Source organism: Miscanthus floridulus, chromosome 3, assembly GCF_019320115.1.
Source record: "Miscanthus floridulus cultivar M001 chromosome 3, ASM1932011v1, whole genome shotgun sequence".
NCBI classification, from domain to species: domain Eukaryota; kingdom Viridiplantae; phylum Streptophyta; class Magnoliopsida; order Poales; family Poaceae; genus Miscanthus; species Miscanthus floridulus.
In genome coordinates this window covers 59184138-59208072 of record NC_089582.1, presented here as the reverse complement: position 1 = coordinate 59208072, position 23935 = coordinate 59184138, and the positions used below count along the sequence as shown (strand labels likewise).

The window sequence follows — 23935 nt, the reverse complement described above, 5'->3', positions numbered from 1 at the left end:
CCCCCCCCCCCCCCCCCCCAACCCAAAAAAAAAAACTCTGCAATCATCAGCCGCCTGTCTCTCTGCAGTAGGTATCCCTTTCCATGGTTTGAGAAACGGAGCCGCCGTGAGAATCACATTGGCAATTTGGCATAACAAGTACAGCACTTGTCTACGCAAAGAAAAGGATGATCCGACGGGACACGGTCGCACGGAGGAGGCGATCGAGAATTAAGCGTAAAATACGTAAGTACGTCTGGCGGCAGCCGGCCACGGACAGCGACCGCCGACGACGTGGACATGTGCCCATCTCGTGGTCGTGGGTGACGGGGAAACAAAGCTGCACCGCCGCGCGTCTCCTACCCACAGAAGCTTAGCGAACGAGTCATCTCGTCCTGTGGGCTCTGTGTGCCACGATTAGGACCCCCTAAGCATGCGTGCGTGTACTTGTTAACAGATTACATTCTGCTGCTGATGATATCCGTGCTCCCCTCCTTTCTTTGTTCTGGTTGTAGCTAGGGTAGGGCCCTCGATAGGCCTGTTCGCATGACAGTCAGCCGTCTTATCAGCCAGAATCTACAGTATTTTTCTCTCACAACAAAACAACTTTAGCCAGCCTTAATATCAGCCGAATAGGCACGATTATCCAGGACCGATTGGAATTGGACTGCGTCTGAATGAACTAAGTACCTCAGTCATCATACAAACAAGTCGATCTGATGCTCTGATCTCGCAAGAGGTTACGTTTCTGAAATTCTGCAGAAAATAAAAACATGTTTTGAACAGTCCCTGGAGATCGAGAACAGGAGTACTGGTGGTGCTCCGTACCTTGGTAGCCAAGGATCACGCAAGAATCCACGTGATGGATTGGGAAGGGAGATTACTGCTGCATCCGCATGCAATAACTTTTGCTTTCGCAAGGTTCCATCTGTCTGCCTGTTGGAGCTACGCCAAGCCTCCGTGCCACTAGTAGCCTGCACTGTTTGTCCGATCCGGACCCAGCAGCAGCAGCCACAACCGGCGCGGCAACGCAAGTGCTCCGTTCAAAAGGACGGCACCGGCAGACAGGTTGAATCACCCGGCCACGACCATGACCGGCTCACTTCACTTGCACGACCACCGCCGGCCCGCGGGGGCTTTCGGTGCGTGCACACTAGTGCTGGAGTCCATCCATCCGATCCCCCGCTGGTTGTTGCATTGCCTTGCAAACGATCTCGCACGCCGCTGGTTTTACCAACTTTTACCGCCCTTTCCTTTTCGATTGGATCGCTAGTGGTAGTGGGGTGGCCAGGTGGTGGGCACTCCATTTTGCCAATGTCCGCTGTGGATGCCGTGGCCGTGAAAGCAGGGCGCGCGCCGGAAAGGCTACTCCATTCTTACCTTAGCAGCGCAGGTAGAGGAGCAGATCAGCTGGAATGGATGCTGACTGCGCCAGCTGCATTAGCAATCAGGACTCAATGACCCGTCCCATCCTGATTCGTCTGCGCAAGTGTGCCTATTAGCGCAGATGATCGTGTGTAGTGTGTACCACTTGTAATCTGGTATGGTGCTTCATGACAGCTAGCTTCAAGCAAATCATATATAGCCAACTACATCAGAGCACTACTACAGAATGGACCTGTTGTCCCGGGCGGTAATAGCCTTTAGTCCCGGTTACCGCGCCGGGACAACGATCCCGGGACTAAAGGTGGAACCTTCAGTCCCGGGTCATCGAGCCGGGATTAAAGAGGGACCTTTAGTCCCGGTTGGTAACACCAACCGGGACTAAAGGCCCTCCAGCCGAGCGAACCTGGCGCACCCTTTAGTCCCGGTTGGGGTTACCAACCGGGACTAATGGTTCACCCTTTAGTCCCGGTTGGTAACCCCAACTGGGACTAACGGTTCCTTTTCTTTTTCTTTTTTTTTGTTTAATTTGTTTTCAGTTCAGTTACACGTATTTGTTTAATATATAATATGTTTTTATGTACGTATTCTACGTTGCTAATATAAATACACGCATGCATATAATTACATCTAATTCTCATCTTGAGCATTATTATATTCGAATAAAGTATGAAACTATATATATTATATATATATATATATATATGTGTATATACAACACTTTCATAATCTTGTTCTCGAAAATAACGATATCAACAAACATTTAATTTACATCATTTATTCCTTAAGATCAAAGTAGAACTCGCCGTTGGGATTTAGCACTTTTTCTAGAAGATATCCTGCTATTGACTCTTGAACTGCTTTCAGATGGTCTTTTTGCATGACCCTTCGTTTCAACCATTCAGTCTTGCATTTGAAATAAAAGGAAAAGTATTAATACACATATATGTATATATATTCTTTTAAAAATAAATAAATATTGATATATACGTACTCTGAGGACATCTTCAGGAGTTCTTCTTATGTGCGCAGTGATAAATTCACAAACGTAGTATCCACACAAGTTATTACCTGGTTCCTGCCGCAAACACCACTGTACGAGAAGAAGATTATTCTCATCATCTCACACGTAAATTGAAGTACGATATAGTAATTAAACACGTGGGGAAGTGTATATAGTACAACTTACTGGTATTTCAACTACATTAAGTGGTGCCTTGCAATCCTTGCGATGTTGCCGAATAAACTCTTTCCAAACCCTGTGCGACCAATAATGTACGATCGTTAATAAATTATGGCAAAGTCTATTCAATAATAGTTGTGCGCGAGAGATCGAAATTACCCCTGGATAATATCTATCATATCTTGGTATAGTGCCCGTTCTTTTCTCAACGAGTCAAAGATTAGTAACCGACTTGAGTTTAACTCAATGACAATGAGTATCCAGTGAAAACTGCATTGGTTTATACACACACGTACATGCATATAAGTTGTATTGATATTACATAAAATGTGTAGACTACATTATTATTAACACTTACTCAAAGTTGTACGGGAAAAGTATTGTTGTCTTGTCGTGCTGCTTCACGAAGAACTTCATGATATTCCTCTGTGCTTCAGATACCCAGTGGTCCTTGACAATAATATCGGTTTTGAATACGATATAAGGATCAATGAAGCCAACACTGGTGTCTTGTATTCTTTGGAGCTCTGACATCTGGAATCTATATATAAATATAAGTTATATGTGAGGATAATTATATACACGTACGCATGGAAGTGAGTTTATTAAATAAAAGTAAGAATCACTTACAAACAAAAGGAGCTCATGATTGATTTGTCCAGAGCGTCCAAGTGGAATAGTTGATGCAATTCTTCGAAACTAATATGTAAGATGTCATCGCCACGGAAGTAATGATGGTCTCTAAATCTGACAAAGATCCACTGCTCACCCCTGCCACACGCCTGCATGTACCACTTGTTGAGCAAGTACATTTGCGTACCCAATTCATTCAGAGCCGCAGGGTTGTACAGACTTTTGCCATATTTATAAGTCTTCCAGGTATCAACTTCCAGGTTCTGGATTGGAGCTTTGCCCGTCAATTGATCCAAGGTTAAACCAGTATCTTTAAAAAAAGCATTAAGGGCTTGAACCGACACTTCTCCAGAGTTGTCTGGTCGATAGACTTCTATGTTGGAACCATATTCATTAGCAACAATAAGATTTTGCATTGGTTGCTTCTGTTGTCCGAGCTGTGGGACATCCTTCCCTGATGCTCTTTTCCTTTTCTTATCTGCATCATGTGACTTCACGAGGGAGCGGTCATAGTCTGATAGTGGCGAAGGCTTACGAAGTTCAATCATCTTTTTCTTGTGAGCATCGACCTTCTGCCTCAGCACATCTCGTGGTATGTAAAAGTACGGCTTCTCCTTAAGCTTTGCTTGACTCTTGTTTTTGATATCTATAAAAAAATCTTTTACTTTTTTGTCTTCTTCAGCTGCTATTTGCTCATCAGTCTTTTCAGGAAGTATTTCTTGAGAAATAACTCTTTTTCTTGGGGTCTTCTTTGCCGCCGGGACCTTAGACGTCTTTGTAGTGCGTCGCTGTGGAGGGGGTGGGGGCGGTGTTGGAGATCGGCGTGGAGGCGATGAGGCCGGTGTTGGTGGAGACCGGCGTGGAGACGTTGGAGATCGTTGTGGAGGCGGTGGGGCCGGTGTAGGAGTTGGAGATCGTTGTGGAGGCGATGGGGCCGGTGTAGGAGTTGGAGATCGTTGTGGAGGCGATGGGGCCGGTGTAGGAGTTGGCGATCGCCGTGGGGATGAAGTCGTCTCGCCCCCCGCGACGCTGTGATGAGATGGGGAATGAATGATTAGGCTAGGCTGGGGAGAGACCCTGCTATAAAAACAATTTGTGTGTCAATTATTTTTGAAGCCAATAGAAAATTAATGGAAAATAATATTTCATTCACTTTCATTCGTACCTAGGGTGAGGTAGGGGAAGCGGTGGCGCCCCAGGAATGATGATGAAGCGTTTGCGCCATTGAATAAATGTCTTCTCTGTTTCTCCTAGTGTCTTCTCCCCATCACCACCTTCAATGTCAAGAGGAACATTGCTGTAACCTTTGAGCACTCTATCGACCGAGACGCTAGCATATCCAGGTTGAATAACTGATCCATGGATTCTTGGTGTCTTCGTTCGGTCTATTGGAGATACAACCCCGACAGCCACCATGATTGATGCATTACCATCTGGAATGTGCAGCTCACATTTTGTTAGAGGCTCGGTAATGTCATCAACAGGGAAGCGCAACCCAGCGTCGTCTTGAATAACTGGCAGCTCCGTAGAAGCACAACTGCTTTTCATCTGACCAACGGGGCTAATGGTGACTCCCGGCGTTGATTGCGATTGCATTTGACTCATTGCTAGCTGCACTTGCCTCTTGATCTCCTCCTGCATTCTTGCCTCAAGAGATTTTTCTCGTTCACGTGATTCAAGCAATGCTTGTCGTGACTCATCAACAAATTGCTCCAATGCACGAATTCGTTCTGCCTCCTCATCCTTCTTTCTCTGGCGGCTTCTGTAGGTATCCTTGTCTGCTGGGAATGCGTGTAGCCACGGAACCGCCCCATAGCCTCTTGTTCGACCACCGTGTTCGGGATTCTCTAGGGCATATGTCAATTCATCCTTCTCTCTGTTGGGCTTGAAAACACCACTATCAGCTTCTTCCCTAGCACGAGCTAGTCTCTGTGTTGCTCTCTCAATTTTTTGGCCGAAAATTAGCTTGCCAGTGTCTGGGTCTAGGCTTCCCCCATGAGCGTAGAACCAATTCTTCGTGCGTTGAGGCCAGTTCTTTTCTATTGTTTCAGGTATGATTCCCTTGGCAGTAATCTCTGCTTCTAGGTTCTGCCACTTGGGAATAGCACTCCTATAACCACCTGATCCCATGCGATGATGGTATTGCTTCTGTCGGGCATTCTGCCGATTCCTCATCACACGTTCCTCACTGTCTTGAGATGTCTTGTATTCTACGAAGGCATCCCAATGGGACTCCAACTTGACAAACGCCTTAGCATTGAAATTCGGCGTAGCATTCTTCAAGATAAACTTTTTATACAATGTCTTCTTCCAACTCTGGAACAATGTTGCCATCTTCTTCATTGTCCAATCCCTCACTAGCTCCTTCAAAGCATCATCTGCTTGTAATGTGAAATGCTGAGTGATATCTCTCCAAGCTAGGTTCTTATCACGATCAGATACAAAACTAACATTAGGAGCGGATATCTTCTGCTTCCATTCACGAGCACTAACTGGGATCCTATCCCTTACAATGAACCCACATTGATTGACATATGTCTGAGCATGTGGTCCCAATGGTTTGCCGGTGTCGGTGTCGAATTCTGATATTATGAAACGGCCCTCTAATGGCTTTTTTGGCCCACGGACTTTCCTACTTTTGTCGGTGGTTGATGTAGATCCAGAGACCGGCTACATGAGTAGAAACACAACGATTAACAACAAATATACGTACGCATGCATCTATAAGAGATGATAGATAATCGAATATACCTCGCCAGTATTTTCTTGCGCGACAATTTGTTGATCTTCAACCACCGGCATATTCAGGATATCCTCATAATCAGCAAAGTACTGACTCGTGTCATCTACATCCACATTGGTGCCGGCGTTGATAATATCCGCCATTATGTCATCACTCAAGTTATCATCCGGAGCAGCCATTTGTATCTTCAAGATAACACATAGATAGAATTATTATGGTACATAACATAAGTACATGTGATAACACATATAGAATTACTAAATCCAATTAAATATAATAACACATAATATTTCATAAGGATAAACAATAATAAGGTATAGGCTTTGGAATCGAATCAAAAACACTTTCGATCCAAAAACATGGAAATAAGTACATGTATATATATACACATAGAATGATACAATATATTTTCTCTCTCTCTCAACACATAGAAATAAGTGCATATGTCTATATCTCTAGATATGCATGTGATAACACATTGAATGTCTCTCTAGATACAATTTTCTCTCTCTCTCAACACATGAAAATAAGTACATGTATATATACATATAGAAATAATTAAGTACATATGTATACCATATAGAATCTCTCTCTAGATATATATAAGAGATAGAATATATAATTACTAAATCCAATTAAATAAATCCAACATGAAATTAGATAAACTAGTAATAGATAATACATTTTAAAAAATCTAACTAACTAAAAAATTACCTAAAAAACTAACATATATCACCTAACAATCTAACTAACATATATCAATTATCTAATAAATCTAACTAACTAAAAATCTAACTAACATATATCAATTATCTAATAAATCTAACTAACTAAAAAATCTAACTAACATATATCAAAAACTATCTAAAAAACTAACTAAAAAACTAAATAACTACTAAATATTGTTTATTAGTATTATCTAAAAAAACAATGAAAAATCCAACATTATAATCGACGACGGCAGGCCGGGCGGGCGGGCGAGTTCGACGACGAGGCCGGGCGGGCGGGGCTCGACGACGGTAGACGAGGCCGGGCGGGCGAGGCTCGACGACGGCAGCCGATCAAGAGCGCAGTATAGATCGAGTTCGACGGCGGTGGGCGCGCGGGAAGCCTCGGCGACGGAGGGTGGGATCGGGTGCAGCGGCGGAGACGGGATGCGGCGCGATGCGGGCCGGGAGAATGGCGCGGCCGGGTGGGGGTAGACGACGACGGCGGCGCGGCAGGACGAGCTCGACGACGGCGGATGGCGCGGCCGAGACGAGATCGAAGATGAACAGAAGAGACGTTAGATATATATAGGCCGGGACCCTTTAGTCCCGGCTAGTAACACCAACCGGGACTAAAAACCCTTTAGTCCCGGCTGGTATTACCAGCCGGGACTAAAGGCCCAACCCTTTAGTCCCGGTTGGTTTGACTAGCCGGGACTAAAGGTATTTTTGGGCGCGCAACGAAATTGCCGCCCACCCTTTAGTCCCGGTTCTTAGTCTGGGCCGGGACTGAAGGCCTAAAAGTTTTGGCAACCCGCCAGCGTAATTGGCCTGGGGTTTTGATTTTGTTTAATACTAGGTTAAACAATTAATTCCATATCAACTTCAATACTTTGCAATATTTATTTTAAAAAATACTATTGATTAACTAATTATTTATTGTAAATAGGAAAATTTTGTAACCTAAAGTTTTTAATTTCTTTTATGAATATAGAATATAAATGTTACTAATACTAAGTATTTTGTTAATGCAAAAATATATTTGTAACTTAAAATTAATAAAACTAATATTATTCGATAGGAAATTTATTATCACATTATTGTAACGTCAATGTTTCAATTTTTTTCGGTTTTTGACCAAAATTGACAGGAAATTTTTGTTAAACCTATAAAAATAAAGAAAATATAGTATTTTTTGTTGTACAACTTTTTCAAATGAAAAAATGGCCTATATAAGGATTGTTGTTTTTTCAATTCGACCAAAATTAACAAACTTGGTATTCAAAACTTTTCAATTCGAAGTCATTTAGAGTCCATAATACTAGGGTCAAAGTGTTGTTTTTTCATTTGACCAAATTTGACTTGGTCAAACTTGCTCAAATGAGACACTAAATGACCTCAGATGAAAAAACTCTGAATACCAAGTTTGATCATCTCAGCAAGATCTACAATTGTTACATAGATCATTTTCCCATTTGAGAAATTTTTATCAAACACTAGTCACAATTTTCCTTATCTCTTATAGACTTCTAAAACTATGTCACACACTTGTGAAAATTGAACTACATTTTGTTCAAGCTTTCTCAAATGAAAAAATGGTCTATATAAGGATTGTAGATATTGATGATATGAACAAACTTGGTATTCAAAACTTTTCAATTTTAGACAATCTAGGGTTCCGAAAACATATTACATAATATCCGTCTCTAAAACATAATATATTAAACATGCATCGTTGTATCATGCGGGCACAACAGTGAATTTCTTCTTGACGTATGACCCTTGGTTATGATCTTGTCGTAACCATGGAGTGTCTTCATCATTTAACATGATGCTTGGATCTTTCTTCACTATGAAGGGTGGAATTCGGACATTTCTTTCGTAATCTTCGGACATGTCTGACTTGTCTTCAATTCCTACTATATTTATTTTCCCAGAAAGAATTATGTGGCGCTTTGTCTCATTGATCATTGAGTTGATGTCTTCGTTTTTTCCTCTCTTTGATTTTGTAGACATGTCTTTCACATAGAACACCTGACTCACATCGGCAGCAAGGACGAATGGTTCCTCTTGTATCCAATATTGTTGAGGTCCACTGTTGTCATTCCATACTCTTTGTCGACTGTTACCCCTCCTCCGGTCAGCTTCACCCATTGGCACCGGAACAAAGGGACTTTAAAATTAGGTGCGTAGTCTAGTTCCCATATCTCTTCTATGCGGCCATAATATGTTTGTATATTCCCATTTGGATCTGTGCCATCTATGCAAACACCACTATTTTGATTGGTGCTCCTTTTATCTTGGGCAACTGTGTAAAATGTATTCCCATTTATCTCGTACCCTTGGTACGTGAGGATATGCCACGATGGCTGCCTAGCCAACAAATACAGTTGCTCATCAATATTGTCATCGCCTTGACATTCTTTTCGCAACCAACCACTGAAACTTTTCATGTGCTGACGCCTAATCCAAGCTTCAGTCTTCCCTGGAAACTTGGATCGTAAGAACTCCTTATGTATCTCGATGTACGGATGCACCAATGACGAGTTCTGAAGAACTGTGTAGTGTGCTTTATTGAAATAATCGTCTTCCATGCCAATATATGTTTTCTTCCCTAAAGTTCCTTTACCACTGAGTCTCCCCTCATGTCGTGATTCGGGAACGCCAATCGGAGCAATGTCAGGAATAAAGTCAACACAGAACTCAATGACCTCCTCTGTTCCATAGCCCTGGGCGATGCTTCCTTCAGGCTTAGAACGGACTTTCACATATTTCTTCAAGACTCCCATAAACCTCTCGAAGGGGAACATGTTATGTAAGAACACAGGTCCAAGAATACTAATCTCCTTCACCAAATGAACTAGGATGTGTGTCATGATATTAAAGAAGGATGGAGGGAACACCAACTCAAAGCTGACAAGACATTGAACCACATCGTTCTGTAGAGTAACTAGTTCCACTGGATTGATTGCCTTCTGAGAAATTGCATTGAGAAATGCACATAGCTTCACGGTGGCTAGACGTACATGTGGAGGTAGAATTCCTCTTAAAGCAACTGGAAGCAATTGCGTCATAAGCACGTGGCAGTCGTGGGACTTTAAGTTTAGGAATTTTTTATCTGGCACATTTATTATACCCTTTATATTGGAGGAGAATCCCGATGGGACCTTGATGCTGCTTAGACATTCGAACATGCTGTCCCTCTCTTCTTTGCTAAGCGTGTAGCTAGCAGGACTTAAGTAATGACGTCCATCACCTGTCTTCTCTGGATGAAGGTTGTCTCGTTCTTTCATGCACTGCAAGTCCTGGCGTGCTTCAAGTGAATCCTTTGGCTTCCCGTACACACCCATGAATCCTAACAGGTTCACACAAAGATTCTTTGTCAGGTGCATCACGTCGATTGCGTTGCGGACCTCTAGGACTTGCCAATAGGGTAGCTCCCAAAAGATGGACTTCTTCTTCCACATGGGTGCATGTCCATTAGCATCTTTGGGAACAGATTCACTGCCTTGTCCCTTTCCAAATACTACTTTCACATCCTTGACCATTGCGAGTACATCTTCCCCGGTTCGGTTATGAGGCTTCTTCCGGTGGTCTGGCTTACCTTTAAAATGCTTCCCTTTCTTTCTTACTTGGTGGTTCAAAGGAAGGAATCGACGATGGCCAAGGTACACGACCTTTCGACATCTTTTCAAATATATACTGTCAAGGTCATCAAAACAATGTGTGCATGCATTATATCCTTTGTTTGTCTGACCTGAAAGATTACTTAAAGCAGGCCAATCATTGATGGTTACGAACAACATTGCTCGTAGGTCAAAGTGTTCTTGTTTGTACTCATCCCAGACACGTACACCTGGTTTGTTCCATAAAACTAGAAGTTCTTCAACTAATGGCTTCAGATATACATCAATATCGTTGCCAGGTTGCCTCGGACCTTGGATGAGGATCGGCATCATAATGAACTTCCGCTTCATGCATAACCATGGAGGAAGGTTGTAGATACATAGAGTAACTGGCCAAGTGCTATGACTAGTGCTCTGCTGTCCAAAAGGATTCATACCATCTGTACTTAAGGCGAACCTTAAGTTTCTAACCTCATTTGCAAACTCTGAAAATTCTCTATCTATCGCTCTCCACTGGGACCCATCAGCTGGGTGTCTCAGCATATTGTCTACCTTACGGTCTTCTTTATACCACCGCAACAACTTTGCGTGGTCTTTATTTCTGAACAAACGTTTTAAGCGTGGTATTATAGGAGCATACCACATAACCTTGGCAGGGATTTTCTTTCTAGGACGTTGTTCACCCTCGACGTCACCAGGATCATCGCGCCTGATCTTATACCGCGATGCTTTACATACCGGGCATTCATCCAAATTCTCGTATTCATTGCCATGGTAGAGGATACAGTCATTAGGACATGCATGTATCTTCTGGATTTTTAATCCCAAAGGGCAGACAACCTTTTTTGCTTCGTACGTAGTGGTGGGCAATTCATTTGGCTTCGGAAGCATCTTCTTTATGAGGTTTAATAAATTCCCAAATGCCTTATCGGATACACCATTCTTTGCCTTCCACTGTAGCAATTCCAGTGTTGTACCCAGCTTTTTTTGCCCCTCTTCGGCCATCGGGTATAGCAACTTCCTATGATCCTCAAGCATGCGCTCCAACTTAACTTTCTCTTTTTCACTTTCCCATTCTTGTTGTGCATCACGAATGGCATCGCCAAGAGCATCACCGAGATCATCTTCTACCGCTACCTCTTCTTCATCTCCCCCCATTGTAGTATCATCAAAGGCACCATACTGAGCAATAATGTCATCAATGTCTAAATCTTCTCCTTCACCTTCTTCCATCATGACCCCGCTTTCTCCATGCTTAGTCCAACATATATAGTTTGACATGAAACCTGACTTAAGCAAATGTGAATGAAGACTCATTGAGCTTGAATATTCCTTTAAATTCTTACATAGGGCACATGGACAGCATATGAAACCATCCCGCTTATTTGCCTCGGCCACACCTAAGAAATAGTGCAAGCCCTCTATAAAGTCTTGGGAGCGACGATCGGCATTGTACATCCAATGGCGTGACATAATCTGTATTACATGACAAATTATGAAAACCTTGAACATAATTAAGTATTTTATTACACAACATAAATGACACACACACGGTTGATTAATTAACTAAGCCTGGCTACAACGTAAGCAATCCCAACTATCACTAAACAAACTAAAACTACAATGCACTTCAGTAACATAATTATTTTGTGATCGTACGCAACTAAAACAGACAAATCATTCTTCTGTTGAATATCAATAAGCTTCTCCTGCTGGCTCACTGCCTCATCAGCAGCATCCGCTACCTCAAGCGCACCCAAATTCTGCACGTATGTAGCATAATCTTCCTCCCAGTACCAACCATCGCATCCATTGCCCTCCCACTGAAATTAAAGCCAAAAAATATTTAGTCAAAAATATTCAAGAAAAGCAGGTCAATTAGCCATAATTATAAAATGCGTAAGAAACTCACATCGCGATCCGGGCACTTGTAGAAAACACGACCCTTGTTGGGTCCCTGTCTCTTGACTCGGTACTCCATCACAATCTTCTGCTTACACTTGCCGCAGATAATGAGAGGGAGTTCTGGCCTCAGTCGTTTCGCAACCGAACGAGAGGCCGAGGATCCAGTAACAGTTGTCATCTACTTTCTATACTTATTTCTGCAAACTAGTGTAAATTTCATATTTTCAAATATTCATCAAATTATAGCTCAAAAACATGTTTCAATAAATAACCATCCGTACTAGTTGACCTTGCTTACGTGATCATCTCGACGAGCATTTCTCCACCGGACGGCACCGTACTTGGCCAAGGAAGAGCTCCGATTCTACGAGAAAGGGAACACGGTCTTCCACGACCGTTGCCGCTCTCCCTCGTAGAATCAAAGCTCCTCCTTGACGTCCGTTACCGCTCGGCAGAGAACATGCTCGCCGACATGAACACGGTCCGCAAGTTCAACTAGTGCGGATTTTCTACAATTTTCTAACAATTTTCTAAGTTTTTCATTTCATGGAAAAATTAATTCTAAGATCACGTAAGCCACCGGGGACGAGAATGGCGCGTGCTCCAGCGAGGACGAGCGAGGCGTGATTTTGATGAACTAATTTAACTTTTGTTTATCCAAACATATATGCAAATCATCATGTGATTTTGAGCTAAAAATGACATATAAAATCATAATAAAGTCCAACATATAAAGTTACACATGCATCTACATCGCAAAATGAGATAAGCTACTGATAAAACATAAGAGGATTAAGTTTGTTACCTCCAAAATCGAAGAGCAACACCAATGGAGGGGGAGAGTGCAAGAACAACAGCAAGCTGAAGAACAGAGGCAGTGAGTTTGAATAATGGAATGGCTCGGGCTCGGGGAGGAAGAATTGAGCAGAATTATAGGCCGGGATAATTAGTCCCGGTTAGGGGTCCAAACCGGGACTAAATATTAATCTTTATTCCCGGGGCATAACCCAAACCGGGACTAAAAGATTTAGTCCCGGCTGGTATTACCAACCGGGACTAAAGGTAAACCTTTAGTCCCGGTTGGTAATACCAGCCGGGACTAAAGATCCCTGCCCCGCGGACGACCGTTGGGCAGGGACCTTTAGTCCCGGTTGGTATTACCAACCGGGACTAAAGGGTCCTTTAGTCCCGGGGGCAAAAAATGCCGAGGCTAATGCTAAATTGGGACATCGTTCTAAAGTCTGTTCTCTAGTAGTGGAGGAACCGTGTAAGAAAGTAGGACTAGTAGAGACGAGAGAGGGAGATGCACAAGTTTGGAAGATTGAGCTTTTCTTGCGAAGGGAAACGGTTACCACGTCACGGACACTCTTAGGTGTAATTCCAGTTTATCGGGGCTTTTACCTGTATGTCATTATAAATGTTTGTAATTACTTATAAGTCATTAAAATTTTTGAGTTTTCATATGTGCCACTGCTCTGAAATCTTTTGTCCATCACGCCATTCCGTCGACCTTCCCTTCATTTTTCACCGTTTGTCAGCCTAGACATGTGCACCGGTCAGCGAAGATGTCCAAAATACCCCTGTCTCCACTCGCTGCCCGACCTGGATGCACTCGTCGCCGCCTCCGCGCACGCCCTCGCGCCGCGGACCTGCCCCGACGCCGACCCGCTGCCGCTCCCTACTCTCTCCAACGGCGCCGCAGCCTCCGCCCGCACTGCTCGACTCCGCCGGAGTGGATGCGCTAGCGCAGGAAGCCGGCTGCTCCTGCTAATGGAGCTGTCGCGCGATGCCTTCGACTTGAACCCATACTGCTTTAGCCCAAGCCCGCCAGTGCCGCCGCCCTCCCCGAGTGCCTTGGTTGCAGTTGCAGGCACAGCGGGACGTTCGGTGGAAGAAGAAGTGTTGCTGTCGTCGGATAGCTTCAGCCACGACGACGACGCCAGGCCAAGGGACAAGGTGAGACGATTCGACTGAAGATGACTCAGCTGAATTATCCGTAGGCACGAGAATTCCTCGCTCGCTGATTTCGGCCCTCACTCTGCTTTGCCTAGATTCAAAAACGACTCACGCAGAACAGAGAGGCACCTCGAAAGAGCACGGCTACGGAAGAAGGTCAGCGTCTTAGCGACGAGAGATTACTCATTGTGTGCCAAGCAAATCTTCTTGCTTTTCCTCCATTGTTATGTTATTCTCCCCATCGAATCATCTCATCACTCAGGCATGCTCAGTGCCTCCGGCATCCTCAGTGCCTCCGACATGCTCGGGCGGAACGCCACCTTTACGTGGGCACACAGGATCCCGACATGCACGTACCTCTCCATGGCCGCCACGCTGGTGCTCGGCTCCTTCCGCAGCGCCTGGGCGAGGACATCCCCCGGCCGGCCAGCCTTCGCGTGCGTAATGCGTCCACGCCCAGTCGGTGATCAGCACGACCCTGGATGGGTCGGATAGGTCGAGCGCACGGCGACCACTCATCACCTCGAGCACCAGCACGCCGAAGCTGTACACGTCGCTCTTCTTGGTGAGCTGCTCGTAGAGTGCGTACTCCGGCGAGAGGTAGCCGTGCGTGCCGGCGACGCACGTCGTGTGGTGCGGCTGGCCCTCGCGGCTCCGCCGGGCGTGGCCGAAGTCTGCCACGCACGCGTGCATGTCCGCGTCCGGGAGGATGTTCGTGGCCTTGATCATGTCCTGGTAGTAGATCCCTGGCTTGACGCCATAGTGCAGGTACTCAACGACAACGCCAGCCGCCGCCTGCCTTGGCCGTCCTAAAAAATGTACTGATCCAGCGAGCCTTTTGGCATGTTCCTCGCGGCGCTGGTCATGCCCCGGTAGCACTCACGGAGCTCCGCGCCGCAGGCGCAACGCCGCCAAACTGGCCACTGTTGTATGCGCAGATGTAGGAGGGAGGGGGCTCGAGCAGCTCGCCGCTGCCGTGGCGCATGAGGGCGCCAGGCAGGTGCGCGCTCACGCGTGCCCGCAGAGGCCGAGGTCACGAGGACCATCACCCAGGCCATCAACGACATCACTGTGGGTTCTTTGGCGGCGCCCACTACGTCAGAACCGCCCGAAATAACACACTTACGAAGGCGCTCGTCTTCCATTAGACAATAAGCACCCCGAAAAGCATGCTACAGCGGGCGGTATCCATCCGGCACACCCCAAGGGAGAACCCGAAAGATCCACATTTTCCCCCAATGATCCAATAATGATAACAAGTTACAATACTTAATACATTTCATACATCCAGAGTTCTTAGAAATTCATTATTACATTGCCAAATGACAGAGTGCGGAATATTAAACAGTGAAATTAAAAATAAATATCTAGTGATAAACAACGAGGATTCGTTTGTGCCCACCAGATGAATCCTCCACACAAAGGTACTCCTCATGTTCTACCTGCAACAGGGATAAATAAACCATGAGTACACAATGTACTCGCAAGACTTATTCGACTAGTGGGAATAATTTTCCGACTCCAAGGGATATGATAAGTTTTTATGGTTTGTTGGTTTCCTTTTTGCAGAAAGCAATACTAATAGTGAGTCCTTATTTATGTTATTATTAATAACCGTATTAATTTGTTATCTAGCCATTCTATGTAAGCACCTGTTCTACTTTCAAGTAAGAGTTGAGCAATTAGTTTCATTTCATCACCTTCTATCTTTCAGTTCTTACTACGGTGCTAGAGTTTAGACAAGTCGTACCGGATTTTTTAGTGATTCGCGAATCAATGCCTCCAGCTGGGTACTTCGAAAACACACGCCCCGCTTGTACTCTAGGCACAAGCAGGACCAACCCATCACCCTTCTGTCTTGGGGGTCCAGGTCCCCGTCCAAACTCGATGATCCAATTGCTAAACCAGTTTTTCTACACTCAAGAGGGTATGTCAAACTACTGAAACAAGCCCTAATACTGTACCATTGCTTAACCCAAATTTCCTACAAATATTGTCGAACTTAGCTTCGTCGTACCATTTTCCAACTTACGAAAATTGACGAAGTCCTTATCAGTTTCACGTCGAATTCGATTTCCATGCTATCAAGTATGCTCGCTAGCAAATCCCATTCTCGACCACAAGTATTTCATCGTCTCCTACGAAGCTAATACTACTAACTTTATTAAAGTGCCGCATACGCATTCTTTAGCATTTCCGTTCAATAAAAATTCATTTAAAACCCTACGTGATATAACGCGACATAAAACATAACATTCGTTTCGCGTTTCCGTTGAACGTTTCGAGCCATAGAAATTGATTTACACTCTATAATTCATACACTATCATATAAACATGATGCATGTGCAATGTTTTAGCAAAAATTATATAGTGTAACACCCACTGCTGCTATAGCTGGTGGGGAGGGTGGTGGACATTGTTGGGGTGGTCGTGCTCCCCATCGACATCCTCCTGTCATCGTCGCGGTGGGCGTCGCCAAAACGGCGTTCATCTCGCAAGATAACGCAGGGGCACGGAGGCCCCTTGCGAGTTGGAGCTCGACGACGTCGAGCGGCTAGAGCAAAAGAGGCTAGTGTTGCAGGACGAGCGAGTGGCGTAGGAGGAAACTGAACAAAAGTAGAAATTCAATTGAATTGAGGGCAAAATAGTCACTTCATCCACCTGTTTGACACTGTTAGGTCCCATTCGCTTCGCTGAAAAAACAAGCCGAAACATTGTTCCGGCTGATTTGTTGTGAGAGAAAAACATTGTTCCGGCTGAAAAAACAAGCTGAAAAAGACGGATTATAAGAGAAGCGAACAGGGCCTTGCCCAAGTGGACGGAATGGCGTTGAGGACAAATAAGTTCGGACCAGTGGCACCTGTGTGAGCTCGAACTTTTTAATAACCTGTAGATAATTATAATTTTTTTAATGACACATAGATAAAACCCTCCAGTTTATTGGACCAACAGCACCTAAGTTACTGGATTGACTTCCTTTCATAGTGAGAACAGATTTACTCCCTCCATAATACATCTCGCTTTTCAAACTTTAAGTTTGACTAAAAATATAGAAAATAGTATCAACATTTGTATCCCCAATAAGTTTATTATGAAATTATATTTTTTGATGAAGATTATGAAAGTATATTCCATATTTAATGTAATGATCATTATTATACATCATAAATATTAGTGCATTTTTTATATATTTTATTAAACTTTAAAAAAATCTCCTTGCATTGCGAGGCGAGATGTATATTTATTTTAGGACCGAGGAACTAGGCTGCTTGCTTTAAAAAACCTCGTCTTGGCGGCAAAATCAGAGTTCGAGATTTTTCTTCTCCAATACAATTGAGTTCTTCCACCTTTAAGCTGATCCTCCGGGGAGGTCATACCAGCTAGTTGAGTTTTATTTTTCTCTAAATCACGGGTTCCAAAAAAATGGCCGATGTTTTACTGTACCTTAGTGCTTGTTGTCCATTCATTTATTTTCCATTATATATCCCATCTCTTTAAGCCATGTTCTCACTTACCGAGGAGTCAAAGTACTCAATTTTAACTAAATATATAAAAAAAATTATTAATACTTATGATGCGTAATAAGTATTGTTGGATTAATCATTGAATATGGGTATAAATGTTTACTAATATTTTGTATAAATCTAGATAAATTTAAAACATTTGACTAGCACGAAAATCTAAACGATACTTAAGAACGGGGAGGGAGAGAGAGAGAGAGAGAGAGTATGTAGGTGTAGGTCGACGCAAATAATGTCGTACTTGAGCCATTCTTGGTACAAATGAACTCCTACTTGTTTTGAATGGAACACGTGTGAAAATGTGTGCACGGTCATGAGCTTGTTCCATCCGAAGAGAAGAGTGCGATCGATGGCTGATCATGGATGGTGCCTGTGCACATGACTGAAGCCCAAGCCCTGGAGGCCGCATCATCACCCCACAGATTTTCTAGCATGGTTCCACCAAAAACGGCGGGACGTGAGAAAGGCGAGATCCAACGGCAAGTACATACGGGAATAGCGGACGGGAAGAATGATGATGCGGCCTACCCGTATACCGCACACACCGCCGCAATGCTGATCAGTCATCGGGTACAGTAGATGGCAGAATAAACATATGCGCCGCCCGTACACACACAGTGTCACCCGGAGAGCGTCCACGTCCTGGAGTGGAGCGAGCATCCAGTCAAGCCCTACGGTGGCTCGACGTATAAAAAAAAACTCGGCCTGGTGGGCAGACAGCCCCGCAACTTTGTACTTAAGGAAGAAAACCTTCTTACGCAGGCCGAGAAAACCCCCAACACCGTGTCTCGCCCTTACACAGGGCACGTTACCCTGTGAGTGGGCATATTACGAGATTTATTAGGATATGTTCGATCCCATAATTTATATAATATAAGCTATATAGTTTTTAGCACCAATATTAACACATGGTTTGAGGAATGATGTGAGACCGAGGAAAAAAAGGAAAATCAGGCCATCTTCTCTCTCAATCAGATTGCTTCCTAAATCTAAGGGATTGGTTGGGGCATGTGTTATGTACGGTGGGAAGGTTTCCAAACTAATCGGCGTGTGAGCTGATACGTATCTATATTTTGAAATTTTCTTTAAAAATCTATATGGCTTATATTAAGGAATAGAGGGAGTACGTTATTACATTTTAGTTATCTTCTATATTTAATCCACTTGTAAACCTACCTCCGACTAAAAACACCGAACCAATCTAACTCTGGTGTCTCTCCAGCAACGGGAACGGATAGCCAGAGCCAGACATGACACGGTAAAGAATTGCGGCGCGCGAGACGAGGCGCGACACGTAGCCGTTGCGGCCCACGGATGGGTGGGATGTGTGGCTGCGCGCGGCGTGGCTGCCCGGCTGCCGATGCCGAGACCCCAGCGGCTGTCGGCGTCGCCGTTGGAACAGCGAGCACGGGGAATTCGGACCTGCTGGCGGGCGGTGGCAGAACGGAAGGGTCTGGAACGGGGCGGGCCCGACCGATCGGAATCCGACCGACCCATGAAGAGTCCAAGGCAAGGCGAGACCACGCCGCAGCGCTGGCGCCAACGGCCGCATCCGCATCCCAGCGGGGCCGCCGCCTAGCATCGGAGTAGTAGCTTAGGTGAACGTTGGAGCGGTCCGGCCGGGGAGCGTGTGAGTGTGACCCGCCACGCTGGATCGGGCGCGTGCTGATGCGACGCGACGTGCGCCGGGAGCGTTACCTCGCTAGCCTGGCCGTTCCGCGGCGCTGATTGGGTTCGCGTTTCGTTCGTTCGCAAGGCCGGCCGCCCGCGACACCTCGCTAGCCTGGCTAGGACCAGGAACATATGATGCATCCACGCCGATCGCCGTGATGCGTACCCGCATGTGTCTGCAGATTTACACATTTACACGCACACGTCGACACGTCGTCGTCGCGATTACTCCCGAACACTCCAGGCGAGACGTAGATAGATTAGCGCTAAAAACGGATTGGAACCGGCCAGGCGGGGACGCTGCTTCTTCTCGTGCCTGCCTTCTTCCAGGGGAGACGTACGACGCTTGTCCCTTGCGCCGTCGTCCTGCTCCAATGTGTCAGCGTGGTAGATTCGGCCTTGCTTCCCCGACCCTGAGAGCGCCAGACCTTTTACCGTGCAGCTAGGTAGCCGAGCACACCAGGTCCGGTCCCCTGGCACTCGCTACTGGGGCAGGGAGACTGGACGAGACGAGATGATGGCACGGGCGGGACCGCGCGGCGCCCCGGGCCGGCGTCCGTCCACTTGCGCCACGCCCGGACCGGCTGATGGATTGAGTGCGCAAGCCGCATCGCAGTCGCCGTAGCCATGATCTCATCTCATCCTCCTTCGTTCTCCATGCTTCGCTCCGCTCCCCTGGCAAGTTGCCGCGACCTCCGGCGCGCGCCCCACCTGGGGACTGGGGGGCTGGCTGGGCAGTGGGCACCCTGGCCTGGCCTGCCCACCTAGCCAGCTCCTCCCGCCAACGACGGCTCGCTCCATCGGGGCCTGCTGCTCATACGTAGGATGCAAACGGTACGGATATTTTCCGACCGTATTCGAAACCGAATCCGTTTAGAGAGGTTGACATATGTCCGTATCTAAGTCCGGATATCCAACATTCGATACCGTATTCGTATCCAAATACTCAAATCGCATATTTATGATGTCGATATCCAATCGTATCCTATCCAACATAACTGACACTATCCGTATTCGAATCCGAATCCGGACAGAACCACCCAGCGGCCAGCCGCATAGGCACATGCATCTGCGTGCATGCAACCGCGGACACGCACGGCCTTCGCCCACCTCAACCAGGCTGGCTGGTCGGCCGCGCTCGCCCTCGCGCGCCGCAGCAGCGCAGCCAGCCTGCGGCCGCCATGATTGATTGAGATGAGATTACGCGACGGGAGGGGCCGGCCGGGCAGAGAGGAAGATAAAGAAAGGAGCACTACGCCGCACAAAGAGCAGCAACTTTCTCTGCTGGCCAGGCAGTCGTAGTTGGACGCAGTACAGAGCCTACATGCATGCTCTGCGCAAGTCCAACGCACGGCTCCTAGGCCGGTGGCCAGGCCAACGCGAATGGGGGCGGGGCGGCTCACTGATTGCGATGCGATGACGAGTCATTGCCTGCTGAGCTTGTTCGCCTGCACTTTGAGCCGACTTGTTCGGTTTATTTACGTAGTCGGAACAGTATTTTTGTCTTATAATATTATAACATAAACAGTGTTTTATAGCATGAACAATAAATAATCCAGCTCAGTCCAACACTCTGGAATGGTCTGCCACATGGTCAGTGCGGGTTTTTGTTGCTTATCTCGTTATTCCGCTCTGGAATGGTCTGCCACATGGTCAGGAGATTTTCCAGTATCCTCGCCGGTTATGGTCGTTGCAAGATAACATATATATACTACTCCGTACATACTAACTTCTTTTATTTATAATATATAGATAGATAGATAGATATATACACGTATATACTACACTCTCCGCCCAGCAATAATCAATCAACCAATCAATACGTAGCAGTAATGTCGAGCTGTTGAAAACCAAAATTAAAACTGCATGCCCGTTTCGTCGTCGGTCGGTTGCGCGCTCCTTCGCTCCTTGCGGTTGCCGATGAAAACCGGTGGTGTACCAGGATTTTGAATACGGAAGGCGCCTCCTAGTGACGTACTCCTACCACGGAGTATGTAGGGAAGACGAAAAAACGAAGCAATGTTAGTTACATACATGAGCGAACCAAGGCTGACAACAGCACGTACGTCTGAGTAGTTGGCAACAGTGTTTTGGGCTCCGCTTCGATCGGGTGCAAAAACCTCTTTGCTTTCTTCTATTCCAACCAGAAATATTGGTTAGTTCTTCCGGTTACTAACTCTTTACCACGTCATATCTAAGGTTACATTTTTCCTAAAAAAAAAGGTTACATTGTTTCATACCGAGTGAACTCGTAGAAAGCTCAACCGTAATTAATTCAAGGTCTAGACGTCCCATGTTAAACAGGAGACTAAAGATGTAAGCAAATTGCCGCCCAACCCCTTACACTCGCTGCCTCCAGTTGTGGTCGAAGCTAGTTTTCTCGGTGCTTCTAGTTTGCTTCATGATGGATAGAGACTAGAGAGGGGGGTCAATATTTTTAGCCGTTTGATTTATCTGACAGCGAAGGGAGACCAATAATCCACATATCCTGTAACATTTTTAAAAGTTTATCTTGTCACATTTTCGTTTCCCAGGATTCCATCCCTGGAAGCTTCTCTACCCATTCCGCCCCGCCCCCCCCCCCCCCCCCCCCCCCCCCCCCCCCCCCCCGGAAAACAAAAACCCCACCAGCCCATGGATTTGTCGGGATCCTAGGCTTTACAGCACAAACCAAGATAGCTTATCCAGCCAGCATCATTGGATTGGAGCACGCAAACGAAAACAAAAGGCAGAGCCCGAGAGAGAGCGCGCGCGTCAGGAAATATAGGTGGTGTTTAGAGGCAGTTGTAAAGCCTTGGGTGTCATATTGAATGTTATTTGGGGTGTTTGAAAATAAAAAATAAAATATAAAATCTGTTACTAAATCATGAGATAAATTTATTAAGCCTAATTAATCTATCATTAGCACATGTGTTACTGTAGCATTTATTGTCGAATCATGAACTAATTAGACTTAAAAGATTCGTCTCGTAAGGTAGTCACGATCTGTCCAATTAGTTATTTTTTAGTCTATATTTAATACTCTATGTATATGTCCAAATATTCGATTAGATAGGGTGTAAAGTTTTGACGGATAAACTAAACAAGGGCATACTACTCCTATACCTAAGAAAAAAACAGAGACATAAAAGAAAAGGCCATTCAAATTTATGAACACAAAGGTAAAGTAAGAGTTAAATGCATCGTAGGTCTATTAATTTTTGGTGGTGTGTCATCTAGGTTCAGTGACTTTCGAACTATATTTTTTAGTCCATTAATTTTTGGTGGTGTCATCCAGGTCCATCAACTTTTAAAATACATTTTTGGGTCCATTAACTTTTGGTGGTGCGTCATCCATGTCCATCAACTTTTAAATTGTATTTTTTGGTCCATAAACTTTTTAACTAGTTCACCGTAGGTCCATAACCCTTCGTTTAACGAATAGATCTGACATGGCATGCCAAATAAGCAGCCACCGTGGAGTAGGTGATGAGTCCATAGCTCCTCAAGATATTCACGGAGACTTGTCTAGCAATAATTTAAATGTAGCAGATGGTAATTCGTTAATATTCTCTAGTCTTAAATTTGGGACTATTATTTTTAAGGATAAATATATTGTGGACATGGAGAAATTTACAACTGTTAGACTGTCATCAAAGATATTTTATAGAGGTACCTTATTATTGCATGGAAAGGAGGAGAAAATGAAGCCAACAAAATATATCAGTACTAATTCTAAAGATGTGAAGATCATCAATGGAATTTTCCCAACATGATTAGCATCCTTGTCGTAGTATTTTATTATTTTCATGCATTAGTTTCCTATACAGTTGTGATACATGATCTTTTATCTAACATCTAACTTTTAATGCCTGCGTGCACTTGTGTATGTGAATCAAATTGGTGTCTGTGTTTGGACGTGCCATGCATGTTAGTCGAATCAGGGACTCAGGGTCGATCGGTCCTAGATGGGCTGGTGGAGTTTGAGTTTTGTTTGGGTCAGATGACCTGCGTGCCTATACATGTGGCCTTCGGCCTTGTACAGGGTAGATTAGATTGGATTTTATTGTGGAGTTTATTCCTCGTCGAGCCATCGCTTGAGAAACCCTAGATGATGATTTCATCAGGTTCTACGTATTGAAGATTATCTCTGGATGGTGATCTCATCCTGTACTCCACGGTGGCTGCTTTTTTGATATGCTATATTAGATCTATTCGCTAAACGAAGGGGTATTGATATATGGTGAACTAGTTAAAAAGTTTAGGGACCAAAAGATGTAATTTAAAAGTTGATGGACCTGAATGACACCATCAAAAATTAATGATCCAAAAATACAGTTTTAAAGTTGATGGACCTGGATGATAAACCACCAAAAATTAATAGACAAAAAAATGCAGTTTAAAAACTAACGTACCTATACGACACACTGCTAAAATTTAACGGACTACGACGCATTTAACTCTTAAAGTAATAAAAAAACCAGAAATTGATACAGAAGCTGCTGAATTTTCTGTTCCATTCCATCAAGCAATAATCAAAGAGGGGGAGGCATGGCCCGCCCCAGCCTTGCAGCACTACTGTGCTGTGTTGTCACTTATACCTACTCTCCACTCCCTCCATAAATAGCACCACCCTCCACCTCACGCAC

At 44.9% G+C, this 23935-nt stretch overlaps 1 protein-coding gene and 1 pseudogene across 1 annotated transcript; both read right to left on the bottom strand.

Annotated features, from left to right (window-relative positions):
• Positions 1–2181: 2181 nt before the first annotated feature.
• LOC136545825 (uncharacterized) lies at positions 2182–11727 on the bottom strand (the record flags this gene model as incomplete). Its single annotated transcript, XM_066537801.1, has 7 exons — positions 10712–11727; positions 9876–10315; positions 3176–3509; positions 2904–3086; positions 2567–2621; positions 2357–2476; positions 2182–2268 (listed from the first exon to the last, which is right to left on the bottom strand). Coding segments are annotated over exons 1-7 (2235 nt in total), but the record flags the coding sequence as incomplete, so codon positions are not given.
• A 2642-nt stretch (positions 11728–14369) lies between these two features.
• Positions 14370–15100, bottom strand: LOC136543787 (probable receptor-like protein kinase At1g11050; annotated as a pseudogene).
• Between the last annotated feature and the right edge of the window lie 8835 nt (positions 15101–23935).